Below are 17,201 nucleotides of genomic sequence, written 5' to 3'. Positions count from 1 at the left end.
GTAGGTGAAATAACATTGTAGGCTGAAGTAATAAGTTACAAAGATGGAACTTGGTTTCGAAGCATAATGCTTCATGGATGAAATAACATTGTAGGCTGAAGTAATAAATTACAAAGACGGAACTTAGTTTCAAAGCATAATGCTTAGTGGATGAAATAACATTGTAGGCTGAAGTAATAAATTACAATGGTTACAAACAAGATTAATTCAACTGGTCATCCCAAATTGTTTCAAAAGGTAATATTAGAGAGTGCAACACATCAATTCCATTTTACTTTTCTAGTCACACTTCTGTACTTTACATCCTCTATGCCATGTTCCCTGAATAGGTAACTCACTAGCAAACCTCTATGTGTACAGTCTTGAAACAACTGGAGTGGGTAATGATGGCCAGCTCTCCAATTTTTATTCTTGCATTTCCTGCTTAATTCAGTAAGAGTATCAGCTGATTTTCAGGAAAAGCTGTGTGACACTATTTTTTTCCTTTCATTTTTTTCACATCAATTGTTTCTTCACAACCACTAGTCAACAGATAGAATGTTGCCAAAATAAACCATGAACAGGAAGCGTTTGCAAGTAATTTCATCGCACACATTTCCAGCACACGAGTGAAGCAGAAACATGGGTCAACTTTCCCATTCCAGCCAGGGACATAGTGATTACATCACGTTCCATCCATCTCTCCCACCATTGCCCTGCCTGTGATCACCTGATACCACTACCCTTACAATGGCATCATTCACAATCAGAAAGCAATTAATTTAGACCATTATCCTGATGATCGGGCTTTGATCTGAAATGTTGTTTCCCACATTTGTGGAATATCTTTCCACAAAAACTGCTTTACCAGTCAAGTGTTTCCAGCATTTTCTGCTTTTTTTTCAGCTTGACATTTGCAGATTTCTTTTATTTTCACCATTAACTGATTCTGGACAATCCTCTTCCAGTACTAGAGAATTGGCAATATATAGTTAACACAAATGAGAAAGATGGGGAACATCTCCATTCTCAAATTTACTAAAATTGGCCAACTCTGTGCAGATAAAAAAAAAACCCCAGAAAATATTGTAAATACTGTAGCTTTCTTCAGATACTGTCTAAACTGCTGGGTGCAGTCTCTTCTGCTTTCATTTCAGATTTACAATGTTCTTTTTTTTCAGAAAAAGCAACTCAGTACAGATCTTAGGATTCAGAAAAATTAAGATAGTGTCTCATTTGTTAAGCCTCTGTTAATGGCATAATCCCATCTTGAGCCAATTGCAAAAAAAAGTGATAACCTAAATAATTTTGCCCATTATTTCATGGAAAATGTTTAAAAAAAACAATTATCATACCAAACTGGATAATCTAGAAGGATTAAAAAAGGCTACAATTCCATTAGAAAATCCACATCTGCCAATTCGGACTGTGAGGTTTTCCTTAATTAACCTTATCTTGAGAAAAATTAAGAAACAAAAGCATTTATTTTTTTCTGCCATTAGTTTATTAATCACTGGATTGTTTCTCTGTCTTTTTTTTTTGAAAACTATTTATAGAATCTAAAGGACATACAAAAAATCCTACTAAAAGCTAATAACCCTACAAATAACCCCCCCCCCCCCCCCTTTCCCCCTACATCCCTCCCCAGACTACCCCTATACACATATACTGGGTAATTATCCATTGCTATGGAGTGTACCAACCCTTTACATCTTAAAAAAAATTACAATATATCCAAACCCTTACACTTCAAATATGGAGTCCACATTTTAATAAAGAAAGAATCATTATTCCATAAATTATGTTATCTTCTCGAAGTAAATGCACGATCTCAATTCATGATGCCATCTTTGTATATTCAATTCAATGTCATTCTTCCATGTAATAGCAATACATTTCCTAGCTTCAGCTAATGGCAGACAAACAAGTGCAATTTGAAATTATCCAATCTTAAACTGCTTGTTAATGTTATATTAGGAAAAGTGTTCATTCGATCTTGAAAAAATCTTCCAAAAACTTCATAATTCTTTCCCAAAAGAGTTTAACTTTTTCACATCTCCAAACTGAAGGTTAAAAAAAAGTACTTGTCCGTATTCCATCACGAAAACACATATCTGAATAACTAAAATCACATCCTTTTCTCAGTAACAAAGACACTTATTCTGCCAAAGTGATAAAAAGTATACATATAGTTGTTCTTGAGGGGTGAAAGGCTCCAAACACTTGACTGGTAAAGCAGTTTTTGTGGAAAGATATTCCACAAATGTGGGAAACAACACTTCACATGTATAAATGACAAAAGTTGGCAGGTGGATGAGAAGGACTGGAGTGAAGCAAAAATAAATAAATGCAACATTTAAAATGGGAAGAACTTTCTTGGGAGACTTTCTAAAAGAGAAACCCACAAAAATTCACAATAATTTACCAAAGAAAACCCATTCAAATTCTCTACCCATCCTTGCAGTTCCACCACTGCACATTCACCACCTTATCGTTACTCTCTCCTCGGTTGTCAAAAAGTCAGATAACGAAATCAAGGAAACCATTCTGTTCCCACTTGCACATCGCCACACCCGACACCCTCATCCAATTCGCGAAGTACTCGAGTCAATAAAAGGTTGAAACGCTCCTCAGGGGCGATTGTCAATGCAATCAACTCAGTGGAAGAACATGCACACCCCGGTTTTCAAGAAAGTCGAAAGAAACCACGGCCATTTACCGTGACATAAGCAAATCCGGTCGCTGTGGGAGGGCTGCTGCATTCACCAGCTGGAAAACCAGGACGGGCCACTGCGATCGTTTTAATGGGGCGCCTGCACGATTTTTGTCACCACCTGGGCATCAAGTTCCAGAAGGGAGAAGACAGGCCGCCAACTTGTACTAACTTCAACTCTGCGCAGCGTGCCAAGTCCTGCGGGAAGCAGCCAAGGAACTGCCACCTGCCCAACGCCACTGGCGTCCACTTTTTTCAAACAAATAAAAGGAAATCCTCACTCCATTTACTGGATTATTTATCCTGCTGTGGTGGGGGGGGGGGGGGGTCCAAGGAGTGAAATTCGGGCCTGCAAAAATCAATAGGAAGGCGTTGACAAGAGAAGCGAGTTTAAAGTGGCTCCCGTGGAGGGTGGGACAAGGTTCTGGATCCCTCAGACCCGCAGGTTAAACCCACTCAACTTCTCAAGAGATGTCAGACCTTGGTCCCCACCGCTGTGACTCACCCAGCAAGAGGAGCTTGAGTTCCCGCCGCGAGTCCTTCTTGTCCCTCCGCAGCTGCCTCTCAATTTCGGCGTTGATCCGCTGAGCCTCCTTATCCTCCTCGGACAAGCAGCACCGCGCCATGACGGAGCCCCTCAGACGCCCGTGGCGGCGAACGGCCGGCTCAATAACGAGGAGCGACGAGACGACACTGCGCGGCCAGCGAGTGCCCGAGGCTTGGCTGTCGCCCCTCCACGGGTGGTGCCGCCTCAGCGCGGCCTCGCCATGAAGGAGCACGGGCAACGGCTTCCAGAAAATAGAGGAGAAAAAAGCCAATTCGCTGGCTTTCTGCTCCTGCTTTTCGGTTAGCAATTTAAAATCAAACCAACAACAGAAAGAAAGTTTTCTCCCGTTCAGGGGGCTTCTGAGCAGTTGCTGTCCGACCCGTAAAGTGGGCGGGTCAAGCCAAAGGAAGAAGAGAAAGAAACTCTGTCCAAACTCACAGCGCGAGAAGTCAGGCGCCTGTCATGAACCGGGAGGTCGGGGGAGGGGGAGGGGGGAACGGGAGGTCGGGGGAGGGGGAGGGGGAACGGGAGGTCGGGGGAGGGGGAGGGGGGAACGGGAGGTCGGGGGAGGGGGAGGGGGAGGGGGGAACGGGAGGTCGGGGGAGGGGGAGGGGGAGGGGGGAACGGGAGGTCGGGGGAGGGGGAGGGGGAGGGGGGAACGGGAGGTCGGGGGAGGGGGAGGGGGGAACGGGAGGTCGGGGGAACGGGGGGTCGGGGGAACGGGGGGTCGGGGGAACGGGGAGGAGGGGGGGGTCCGGGGAGGAGGGGGGGGGGGTCCGGGGAGGAGGGGGGGGGGGTCCGGGGAGGAGGGGGGGGGGGTCCGGGGAGGAGGGGGGGGGGTCCGGGGAGGAGGGGGGGGGGGTCCGGGGAGGAGGGGGGGGGGTCCGGGGAGGAGGGTCCGGGGAGGAGGGTCCGGGGAGGGGGGGGGTCCGGGGAGGAGGGGGGGGGGTCCGGGGAGGAGGGGGGGGGGTCCGGGGAGGAGGGGGGGGGGGGTCCGGGGAGGAGGGGGGGGGGGGGTCCGGGGAGGAGGGGGGGGGGGGGTCCGGGGAGGAGGGGGGGGGGGGTCCGGGGAGGAGGGGGGGGGTGATGTCGTGCCATAAAAAAAAGGCGGTGCGATGTGAAGACGAGGGTAAAATTACTCCAAAAGAATGCCTGTTGGAAAATGGCGTGGCTTAAAGCTAGTCTGCTGATTTACAGTTTTATATATAAATATCTAGATATCCTTTAGAGAGATAGAGATGTATATTGGATATGTTTTCAGATTTATTGTCATCACATATAACCCTGAGATTCCTTATTTTTCCAGCCGGCCACGCAGAATTACCCCTTACTGGCAGTGCAAAAAAATAAATTTTACAATGTAAACATGTAAACAAACAAATAACTGTAAACAGATAACGAATGTAAACAAACTGAGGAACACAGAGAGAACAAAGGAAAATCAATAAAGTTCACAAGTAAGAGTTCAATGAGTCTCCGATTGAGTTTGTCCTTGAGGACTCTGATTGTGGAGAACTGCTGTCCTCCTGATTGCCTGGCTCCGCCCCACTCTGTGACTGTGCCCGTGGCTCCGCCCCACTCTGTGACTGTGCCCGTGGCTCCGCCCCACTCTGTGACTGTGCCCGTGGCTCCGCCCCACTCTGTGACTGTGCCCGTGGCTCCGCCCCACTCTGTGACTGTGCCCGTGGCTCCGCCCCACTCTGTGACTGTGCCCGTGGCTCCGCCCCACTCTGTGACTGTGCCCGTGGCTCCGCCCCACTCTGTGACTGTGCCCGTGGCTCCGCCCCACTCTGTGACTGTGCCCGTGGCTCCGCCCACTCTGTGACTGTGCCCGTGGCTCCGCCCCACTCTGTGACTGTGCCCGTGGCTCCGCCCCACTCTGTGACTGTACCCGTGGCTCCGCCCCACTCTGTGACTGTACCCGTGGCTCCGCCCCACTCTGTGACTGTGCCCGTGGCTCCGCCCTCTTTTGACCTTGTATCACCCCTGACCCTTCCCCAGAAAGCCCGGGGACACGGCACAGGATGATCAGTGATCCAGTCTCAGCCTCTCGCGATATTTACTGTGTGTCAATTTTATTCACAACTTTTTTTTTGTTTTCATCGCGAATAATGGACCAACTCCTGAAACCTGACAAGCTGGAGATCTATCCACAGTCGCCTGATGCAACAGACGGCTTCAATTCTGGCTGCGCTGTTTCGAGGTCTTCCTCCAAAACTCATCCGGGATCGTGGCCACCGACTGCATCTCCCGAGTCGGACTCCGAGAGTGTTCCCAATGATCAGGGATCCCGCCATGTACGTGGAAGCAATGGATAGACTCAAGGGACAATACAGGGAGAAGGTTCACAAAGTATACCCCAGACCTATGCTGAACACCCGCAGACAGCGATCAGGAGCGGACTCACACAACTTCCAGGCCGTATCTGGGAAGCCTGACGACGTGCCCCAGAGGTTATTCGAGCAGAGTAAGTTTGACTTAAAAGGGGCGAACAATCTTGCAAAATTGCTGGAGATCGCCCTCCGCAATGCAGAAGCTCACACGGGGTCGGCATCCTGGGACACAGATCTACAGGACACCAGTCCACTACCGCACCCGATTAATGAGCCCACCATAACTGATGTCTCCCAGGAGCACCCAAAGTGCTCCTTCTGCAGCCAGAAAAGACACCCCTGAAAACGCTACCTGGTGAGAAACATGATGTACTCCAAGTGCAGGAAGAAGGGCCACTCTGCAAGGGTATTGCCAATCACAGTCCTCCAGCCCTAGCGCTGTTGCGTGCATGGCATGGCAACACCATCTTGAACACCACCGACTTTCAGGGAGACCCACGTCGCCACTCGGGTGCCGCCACCATACACCCAGATGGAGACTAAGCGTGGTTCAGACCATAGATTGATCCTGGACCAGAACAACCCTCACCAACTCGCCCGCTCCATGATGGACATTTCCATCAATGACCAGGTGACTAAATGCCTTTTTGATAGTGGAAGCACCGAGAACTTTATCCACCCTGTCACTGTCCAACATTACACCCTTGAGGCAAAACTGGTCACTTACAAAGTCACCCTTGTCTCAAACTCTCAGTCCACACTGCGGTGATGCTGACCATGCGGGGCACAAAATATCAAGACTTTAAGCTCCCCATTATGCCACAGCTCTTCAAGCCAGTACTATTAGGCTAGTCTTCCAGTGTCACTTAAACAGTGTCACCATGCAATATGACGGCCCTCTCCCATCCCTCATGGTTGGCAACCCTTAATTCCTTAATCAGCCACTCTGTCCTCCCCCTCCACCGCTGGCCCAACCAACGTTCAATCTCTCTACCCGCCGCATCGCCTCACCGCCCCTCCCCCGCCGCTGTTCATCAACCTCACCCCCAACTGTAAGCCAGTCGCTACAAAAAGTAAATAATACAGTGAGGAGAACAGGATGTTTATAAAGGCAGAGGTAAAGATGACTCCTGGATGGGGGTATTATTCAAGTCAGCACCAGCCCCTGGAGAGCTCAGTTAGTGATGGTCAAGGATGGGGGTAAATGCAGAATGGTAATCAACTATAGTCAAACCATTAATCACTATCACAGCTGGATTCGTACCCCAACAGGTGTGAAATCTGCTAACCACCAACACCCCATCTACCCTAAGGATCATCAGTGCACAGCTCTCGAGGAGGATGGTCGTCTCTACCCGTTCCTCAGGGTCCTCTTTGGCATCACCAATGGCGTTCTCTCTTCCAACAGGAGATGGACCGGATGGTAGACCTAAACGACCACATCCCACCTTCCCTTATTTGGATAATGTCACGATCTGCAGCCATGATCTGCAAGGCCATGATGTAAACCTGCAGAAATTCCACACCACCACCAAATGCCCAAATCTGACCTACAATAAGGATAAGTGTGTTTTCCGCACTACCCGATTGGCGATCCTTGGGTGCGTCGTGGAGAATGGGGTCATTAGCCCCAACCCTGAAGCATGCGGTCCCTGTTAGACTTTCCCCTTCCCCACAGCCTCCACGAGTTACAACCCCCAGGTGAACAGCCAGGTAGAGAGAGAAAACTGCACTATGTGGAAGGTCATCCTTCTTATCCTGAAGTCCAGGGGACTGCCTATCTCTCAATGGCAGAGGTGCTCCATGCCACTCGATCTCTGCTATGTTCTGCTACTAACACTACCCCTCACAAAAAAATGTTTTCCTTCCCGAGGAAGTTACGTTGGGGTCTACTCTATCTTCCTGGCTGACATCACCAGGGTTGATCCTGCTACGAAAACGTGTGAGGAGTCATAAAACTGACCCCCTGATCAAAAGGGTTTAGCTCCTCCATGAGAACCCCCAATACATGTATGTAGACTTCCTGGATGAGCATGAGGAAATGGTCTCCATCTGGGACCACGCACACATGGGCCCCCAAGGAGCACATCCTCCAGGCGTCCTTCCGCGGATATGCAATACATACCATTGCACCCTCCGCCACCCCATACACTCCAGCCGAGCCGTAACGCCCCTAGCAGGTCGACACAGCGCTGGAGGTCTAAAACGAGACAGTGGCCCCAGCCGCAACCCCACAACCAGCGCTCCACTGGTCATTACGGAGATCAAGCTACTGGACCGGCTTAACCTGTAAGGCTTTGTGCCCCACCAGATAATTTTTTAAAAAACAAGGGGTGAATGTGGTGAACTGCTGTATTCTTGATTATCTGCCTCCACCCTGTTCTGTGACTGTACCTGTGGCCCCTCCCTCTTTTGACCTTGTATAAAGCCTCTGACATTTTGACCCTTCCCCAGAAAGCCCATTGTGAGGTGTTCACTGTGCATCACTGATGGGAGAGATGAAGCAGTTGTTCCTGACACTTATACCTCTTTCCTGATGGCAGCAGCGAGAAAAGAGCATGTACTGGGTGGTATGGGTCTTTGATGATTGCTGCTGCTCTCCGATGGCAGCATTCCCTGTCAATGTACTCAATAGTGGGGAGGATTTTGCCTGTGATGTTCCGAGCTGTGTCCACTACCTTTTGGAGGGCTTTACGCTCAGAGATGTTGGTGTCCCCATACCAGACCATGATGCAGCTGATCAGCACATCTTCCACCACACATCTGTAGAAATTTGTCATACCAAACCTCTGCAAACTCTTGAGGAAGTCAAGGTGCTGTTGTGCTTTCTTAATGATGCCATTGGTGTGTTGGGTCCAGGAATGATCCTCCGAGATAGTGACTCCCAAGAACTTAAATTTGCTCACCCTTTCCACCTCTGATTTCCCCAATGATCACTGGATTGTATACCTCTGGCTTTCCTTTCCTGAAGTCAACAATCAGCTCCTTAGTTTTGGTGACATTGAGTACAAGGTTGATTTTGATGCATCATTCGGCCAAGTTTTCAATCTCCATCCTGTAAGCTGACTCATCCTCTTCCTTTATGTAACCCACTACTGTGGTATCGTCGGCAAATTTGAAGATGGTATTATTGTACCAAGCTATACAATCGTGGTGTAAAGTGAGTAGAGCAGGGGACAAAAGATGTAGCCCTGTGGTGGTCTGGTACTGGTGGAGATTGTGGAGGAGAAGTTCTTACCAATCTTCACTGATTGTGATCTGCAGGTGAGGAAATCCACAAACCAATTACACAGTGGGGTGTTCACGCCCAGTTATAATAGATATCACACACACACACACACACACACACACACACATTAGGGGCAAAAGCCCAAAGCCCATTTTGGAGCACACATCCATCATGTAAGTGTGCAATATTTGGATGAAAGCCTTTTCCTGGTCTAAACTGACCAGACAGGTGTCCATCCCTGTGTCCTGGATGTAGGTGATAGTATCAGGATTCAAGATTCTTTTAATGTCATGTAATAAAACAAATGTAATAATTGCACAAAATTGCTAGAAGCCAAACATTTGCCATGAGCAGAAATGGCCTTGCATCCCTTACAGTCAGAGAAAGAGAAGCGTCTGAGAAATTGCTTCCAGTGTTCCCTCTGCAGTCACACAGACCATGGGCAGTACAAGTTCCAGATCCATAACTTTGACAGGAAGCCTTCAGCACCCGAAACCCCTTGAGAGCCCCTCCCGCCCTCAGCACACTCTCACATCCTGGTTTCGATACCTGGTACCTCCTGAGCCATTCTTGAGCCAGGCTGCAGCAATCTGCAGCCTGGGGTGAGTCCCACGGCCTTCATGGGTTCCTCTTCTTGAGTCATCAACAGCCCACCACCTGTGTGTTCTTCAGCTATAGAGCCCATCACTGGACCAGGGCCAGGGTTGTCTCCACTACTTTTCCTTCTCAAATACCTGATGTTCTTCCCTTTTACTGGTGCCCTACGCGAGTCCTCTGCTTCCCTGGAGTCTGAAACCCATTGAGGTTGCTGCCGGCACAGGCACTGCCATCTTGGGTCCAGACTCCATAGAACACTGCAGTACAGTATAGGCGCTTTGGCCTTCGATGCTGTGCCAACTTATATATTTATTCAAAAAAAGTACTAAGCCCTCCCTACCCAGTAACTCTCTATTTTTCTTTCATCCATGTGCCTCTCTAGGAGTCTCTTAAATGGCCCTAATGTTTCAGCCTTTACCACCATCCCTGGCAAGGCATTCAAGGCACCCACAACTCTCTGTGTAAAAAACAACATAACCCTGATGTCTCCCTTAAATTTTCCTCCTTTCATTTTATACTCATCGCCTCTGGTGTTTGCAGTTCCTGCTGGAGAAACAGGTGCTGGCTGTCCATCCTATCTATGCCTCTCCTAATCTTGTAGACCTCTATTAAGTCTCCTCTCATCCTTCTACTCTCCAAAGAAAAAAGTCACAGCTCTGCTAACCTTGCCTATAAGACTTATTTTCCAATCCAAGTAACATTCTGGTAAATCTCCTCTGCATTCTTTCCATAGCTTCCACATCCTTCCTGTCATGAGGTGACTAGAACTGAACACAATACTCTTAGTGTGATCTCACCAGAGATTTGTAGAATTGCAACATGACCTCTCTACTCTTGAATTCAATCCCCCTACTAATGAAGCCCAGCATCCCATAAGCCTTCTTAACTATCTTATTAATTTGTGTGGCGACTTGAGGATTTGGACCCCTCCTCTGTTCATCCACACTTAAGTAACTGATCATTAACCCTGTACTCAACCTTCTAGATTGTCCTTCCAAATGCATCATCTCACACTTCTACAGATTGAAATCCATCTGCCATGTTTCCACCCAAATCTGCATTCTGTCTATATCCTTTTGTAACTTTCTTCAACCTTCAGCTACATCCACAACTCTTCCAAACTTCGAGTTATCTGCAAACTTAGTGACCCATCCCTCTGCCCCTTCATCCAGGTCATTTATGAAAATCACAAAGAGCAGGGATCCTGGAACAGATCCTTGTGGTACTCCACTAGTCACCAATCTCCAGGCAGAAGACTTTCCTTCCACTACTAATCTCTGCTTTCTACCTGAAGCCAATTTTTTATCCACACAGCCAAGGTTCCATGGTTCTCATGTCTCAAGACTTTCTGAATGAGTTTCACATGGGGGACCTTGTCAAGTACCTTGCTAAAATCCATGTAGACCACATCCACCACTTTACCCTCATCAATTTCTTTTGTTACCTCCTCAAAAAACTCAATTAGGATTGTAAGGCACAACCTTCTCTTCACAAAGCCCTGCAGACTATCCTTGAGTAGACTGTACTTCTCCAAATGCTCATAAATCCCATCCTTAAGAATTCTCTCCAATAGTTTGCACACCACTGACGTAAGACTCACCAGTCTATAATTCTGAGGATTTTACCTATTACCTTTTTTTAAACAAGGGGACTAAATTGGGCCCACAAGTCCATGCCGCCCAATTTATATCCCATTAACCTTTACCCCCGGTACGTTTTGAACGATAGGACACCAGAGCCTCCAGAGAAATTCTCTTGTGAATATTGAAGCAAAGTATTCATTTAGGACCTCCCCAACCTCCTCCACTTCCAGACACATTGCTTCCTTTATCCTTTAGTGGCCTCACCTTCATTCTAATCATTCTTCTGTTCTTCACAAACACATAGAACACCTTGGGATTGTCCTTAATTCTACATGCCAAGGCCTTCTCATGGCCCCCTTTGAGCTCTCTAAGACCTTTCTTAAACTCCCTCCTGGCAACCATAAACTTCTCGTGAGCCTTCCTGTTTCGTGCTTTGTATGTCTAAAGTACGCTTCCTTTTTCCTCTTGACTAATTGCCTGATCTGTTTCATCACCCATGGTTCCCTTTTCCTACCATCTTTACCTTGTCCCAGAGGGACAAACCTATCCTGAACCCAGCATAGGTCATCCCTAAACTTCCTCCACATTACTTCCGTGCTTTCACCCTTGAACATCTGTTTTCAATTTACTCTCACTAGTTCCTGCCTCATTCCTTTGTAAATAGCCCTTCCCCAGTTAAGCATTTTTCTATTTTCTCTTTGTATCCCTCAGCTGAAGCTGAGGGAGTTGTGGTCACTCTCACCAAAATGCTCCCCCTCCAAGAGGTCCTCCACCTGACCAGGTTCATTACCCAGAATTAGATTTAGTATGGCCTCTCCTCTCGTTGGCCACTCCACATACTGTGTCAGGAATCCTTCTTGGACACACCTAACAAATTCAACCCCATCTATCCCTCTTGCAGTTAGGAAGTGCCAGTCAATATTAGAGAAGTTGAAATCACCCCTAACTATAACCTGCATCATTCCAAGATCTGCCTGCTTATCTGCTCTTTGGTGTCCCAAAGGCTATTTGGGGGCCTATAGACTACTCCTAGTAGAGTGATAGCTCCTTTCCTATGTCTGCAGTCTCCTCCCTTTCAATAGTTGTGATATTATCCCTGTCCAGTAATGCTACTCCCCTCCTCCCCCCCCCCCCCCCCAACCCACTTCTCTTACTTCCTATCCTATTCCTTTTAAAACATCTAAACCCTGGTACCTGCATCAGCCAATCCTGCCCTTCCTCCAGCCAAGTTTCTGTGTTATGGCCACAACATCGTAGTCCATGTACTGATCCATGCTCTAAATTCATCCCCTTTATTCCTAATGCTCCTAGTGTTGAAATAGACAGATTTTGAGTCCTCTAACTGGCTACATTTATGTTTTGTCCCCTGCTAATCCTTCTTCATATACTCAGAATACATATTATCATGCTTTTGTCCTTCTACCCTCACATTCTGATTCCCACCCCCCTGCAAAACTAGTTTAAATCCTCCCCAACAACTCTATCAAACATGGCAGCCAGAATACAGTCCCCTCCAGTTCAGGTGCAGCTCGTCTTTTTTGTACAGGTCAGACTTTCCCCAGAAGAGACCTCAATGATTCACAAATCTGGGAGGAGTCACGTGATGGAGTAGTGGCCGGACGGTGAACTCCAGCCCTCTCCAGAAAAGTCGGGAAAAACAAGAGAAAATACAAAGGCACAGAAATAAAAGTTAAAGAAAAGTGAGTATAAAGGTGGAAAGAAGATGGTGACAAAAAAAGAAAAATCAAAATCAACGGTAAGAAGAGAGGAAGAGAAGACAACGGAGGAAGAAAGAGAAGGCCTTACCTGTCCGAAGAGGCCCGATGTGGAGAGAGAAGCCCGCTTCCTCAGGTCGGTAGAAATAGGACTACAAAAATGGCTCGCAGAGCCGAGTAAAAGTGCGCAACCGCGCATGCGCGAAGAGTCGCGCATGCGCGGATGCGCGTGAAAAAAAACACACCGACGGGAGGGGGGACCAGCTGGGGAGTCGATCTCCACAGCCGGCAACGACAGCTGCAGAACACCTGCAGCAAAAAGAGACCACAGAAGACAATGGAAACAAGAAAGAAGAGAAGAAAAGGGCAACAAAGAAACAACAGATGGCCAACCCAGAAGAAGAAGAAGAGGAAGAGTACAGTGAATTAGTAGAAGAAGGGAAAGGCAAGGTAAAGGATATACTATCTCTTGTTAGAGGATACATGGAGTCATTTAAAGAATGGCAAACACAGGAATTTAATGATTTAAGAAGAAGAATAAACAACACAGAAGAGAAAGTGAATAAAATAGATATGACCTTAACAGAAATGGGAAAGAAAATGGACAAGATGGAAGAGCAGGCAGTAGCAGCAGAAATGGAGGTAGAAGACATAAAAAAGAAATTGGAGGAATCTGATAAAAAAACTAAAGAGACACAAGAACTACTAGCTCAAAAAATAGATATAATGGAAAATTATAACAGAAGAAATAACATAAAGATAGTGGGCCTTAAGGAAGATGAAGAAGGCAAGAATATGAGGGAGTTTATAAAAGAGTGGATCCCTAAGACCCTAGGATGTCCAGAACTACAGCAAGAAATGGAAATAGAAAGGGCACATAGAGCATTGGCCTCTAAACCACAACCACAACAAAAACCAAGATCTATTTTAGTAAAATTCCTAAGATATACTACAAGAGAAAAGGTACTGGAGAAGACAATGGAAAAAGTAAGAGAGGGCAACAAACCACTGGAGTATAAAGGGCAAAAAATCTTCATTTATCCAGATATAAGTTTTGAACTCCTAAAGAAGAGAAAAGAGTTCAATACAGCAAAGGCGATTTTATGGAAGAAAGGGTATAAATTTATACTAAAGCATCCAGCGGTATTGAAAATATTTATTCCAGGACAACAAAACAGACTATTCTCGGATCCAGAAGAAGCACGAAAATTTGCAGAACAATTACAAAAATAGACTGAGGGATGAAGACAGGTAATGAGAGTAAAAATGATCACGATTGATATGTATGTGGGTAAAGACAAAAATAGACTGAGGGATGAAGACGGGTAATGAGAGTAAAAATGATCACGATTGATATCTATGCGGGTAAAGAGGTATAAGAGTGAATAGAGACAATGTGCATACGTGAATGTATCTGTACTTAGAGGAAAATATAGATAGTATAGACAAGAATTAATAAGGGAAGGTAATGGAATAGAGAGAATAAGGAGAGAATTAAAAGAGTGACCTTTGTGACATATGAAAAGTGAAATCTTTTCTGGGGGGGGCTGGGTGGGGGGAAATAGCGGTCACTGCAAAATCAGTTGACGCTTGCGAGTGGATTCGCAAATCCAAATGGAGAGGGGAGATGTGGTTGTCCGACAAGGGATAAAGGACAACTCAGGAGGGGAAGGGGAGATTGGGGATAAAGAAGATAGAAATAGGAGAATAAGGAAAATGTTGGATGTTGTAGGAATGTTGTCTTATAAAGAGTTGAAAATAAGAAAACATAAATGGAAAAGGAGGAAAGGTAATGATGGAAAAATGGAAAGAGAAGATAAACAAAATATAAAATGGCTACGCTGAACTATATGACTTTAAATATTAATGGAATACATAACCAAATTAAAAGGAAGAAACTACTAAATTTACTGAAAAAGGAAAAAATTGATATAGCATTTGTCCAAGAAACACACTTAACTGAATTGGAGCACAAGAAATTAAAGAGAGATTGGTTAGGACATGTAACAGCGGCATCGTATAATTCAAAAGCAAGAGGAGTGGCTATATTAATTAGTAAAAAGGTGCCATTTAAAATAGAAGAGGAAATAATAGATCCAGCAGGGAGATATGTTATGATAAAATGTCAGATATATTCAGAGTTTTGGAATCTACTTAATATATATTCACCTAACGAAGAAGATCAAAAGTTTATGCAAGATATCTTTTTGAAGGTAGCTAATACGCAAGGGAACATACTAATAGGAGGGGATTTCAACCTGAATTTGGATCCAAATATGGATAAAACGGGGAAAAAAATTAACAGGAAGAACAAAATAACCAAATTTATAATTAAATCAATGCAAGAAATGAAACTTTTGGATATATGGAGGAAACAAAACCCAAAAGAAAAGGAATACTCATACTACTCGGCTAGACATAAAACATACTCAAGAATAGACCTATTTTTGTTATCAGCTAGTATGCAGGATAGAGTAAGAAAAACAGAATATAAAGCGAGAATGCTATCGGACCATTCACCCTTAATATTGACAGTAAAGCTAGAGGACATCCCTCCAAGAATGTATAGATGGAGATTAAACCCCATGCTATTTAAAAGACAGGATTTTAGAGAATTTATTGAAAAACAATTAAAAATGTATTTTGAAGTAAATACAGAATCAGTGGAAGATAAGTTTATACTATGGGACGCAATGAAAGCATTCATTAGAGGGCAAATAATAAGTTATGTAACCAAGATGAAGAAGGACTATAATCAGGAAACAGAGCAGTTGGAAAGGGAAATAGTAAACATAGAAAAAAAATTAGCAATGAAGGAAGATACAACTAAAAGAAGAGAATTGGCGGATAAAAAAATAAAATATGAAACATTACAAACATATAAGGTAGAGAAGAATATAATGAAGACAAAACAGAAATAGTATGAACTAGGTGAAAAAACGCACAAAATCCTAGCATGGCAGCTTAAGACAGAGCAAGCTAAGAAAATGGTATTGGCATCAAGGAAAAAAGACAAACAAATTACATATAATCCAAAAGAAATTAAGGAAAACTTTAGAGAATTCTATGAACAATTATACCGAACTGAAAACGAAGGGAAAGAAGGGAAAATAGATGAATTTTTGACTAAAATTGAACTACCAAAACTACAAATAGAGGAACAAAATAAATTAACAGTATCATTTGGAACAGTAGAAATACAAGAGATAATAAAAAAATTACCAAATAATAAGACACCAGGAGAGGATGGATTTCCAATAGAATTCTACAAAACATTTAAAGACTTATTAATACCGCCCCTCCTGGATGTAATCAACCAGATTGATGAGACACAAAACTTACCAGATTCATGTAAAACAGCAATAATTACAGTAATACTAAAACAAGGGAAAGATCCACTCTCACCAGCGTCATATAGACCAATATCTTTGCTAAACACAGATTATAAGATAATAGCTAAACTATTAGCAAACAGATTAGCAGAACAGGTTCCGAAAATGGTAAATTTAGATCAAACTGGATTTATCAAAAAAAGACGCACAACAGACAATATTTGTAAATTTATTAACTTAATTCATGCAGTAGAAGGGAATAAAACACCTACAGTAGCAGTTGCTTTAGACGCAGAGAAGGCCTTCGACAGAGTAGAATGGAATTATTTGTTCAAAGTATTGCAAAAATTCAGTTTACCGGAGAAGTATATTAATTGGATTAAAGCATTATATAAGGGACCGTTAGCGAAAGTGACAGTAAATGGACATGTATCAAAGCAATTTAACTTAAGCAGGTCAACGCGGCAGGGATGCCCACTATCACCTTTATTGTTTGTGCTAGCTATAGAACCACTAGCAGAATTGATAAGAATAGATAATAATATAAAAGGAATAAAAATAAAAGACAGGGAATATAAAATCAGTCTATTTGCGGATGATGTTATAGTGTACTTAACAGAACCAGAACTATCAATAAAAGAATTATATAAGAAATTGAAGGAATATGGAGAAGTGTCGGGTTACAAGATAAACGTAAATAAAAGTGAAGCAATGCCTATGAATAATGCGGATTTCTCAAAATTTCAGAAGGAATCTCCATTCAGATGGCAAATGCAGGCAATAAGATACCTAGGTGTACAAATAAACAAAAATCTAGGCCAATTATATAAACTCAATTACAATCCACTAATGAAAAAATTACAGGACGATTTAGAGCATTGGAAAGATCTACCACTAACACTGATAGGAAGGATAAACTGTATTAAAATGAACATTTTTCCAAGGATACTATACTTATTTCAGGCATTGCCAATACAACTGACAGAAAAATTCTTCAAAGAGTTAAAGAAAATAATAAGGAAATTTTTATGGAGAGGGGGGAAACCGAGGATAGCACTCGATAAATTAACAGAATGGTATAAACAAGGAGGCTTACAATTACCAAACTTCAAAAATTATTATAGAGCCGCACAATTAAGATACCTATCAGATTTTTATCAAACAAGGGAAAAA

General features: G+C 44.3%; 1 protein-coding gene across 5 annotated transcripts in view; it reads right to left on the bottom strand.

The window, feature by feature from the left end:
* The window catches only part of LOC138760029 (guanine nucleotide-binding protein subunit alpha-14), a 175,985-nt gene extending 172,298 nt beyond the window's left edge, over positions 1 to 3,687 (bottom strand). For 3 of the 5 annotated variants that reach the window (XM_069930471.1, XM_069930473.1, XM_069930483.1), the window contains exon 1: positions 3,198 to 3,412. In XM_069930471.1, coding sequence (XP_069786572.1) covers positions 3,198 to 3,318 — 121 coding nt within the window. In that variant the 5' untranslated portion in view covers positions 3,319 to 3,412. Of the gene's footprint in view, positions 1 to 2,698; positions 2,757 to 3,197 lie in introns of those variants that run through there. The other 2 variants (XM_069930487.1, XM_069930464.1) reach the window with 2 other exon arrangements.
* Between the last annotated feature and the right edge of the window lie 13,514 nt (positions 3,688 to 17,201).

Source organism: Narcine bancroftii, chromosome 1, assembly GCF_036971445.1.
Source record: "Narcine bancroftii isolate sNarBan1 chromosome 1, sNarBan1.hap1, whole genome shotgun sequence".
Taxonomy (NCBI): Eukaryota; Metazoa; Chordata; class Chondrichthyes; order Torpediniformes; family Narcinidae; genus Narcine; species Narcine bancroftii.
Note: the sequence above shows the minus strand (reverse complement) of the source record. Positions and strands in the feature narration are given on the sequence as shown.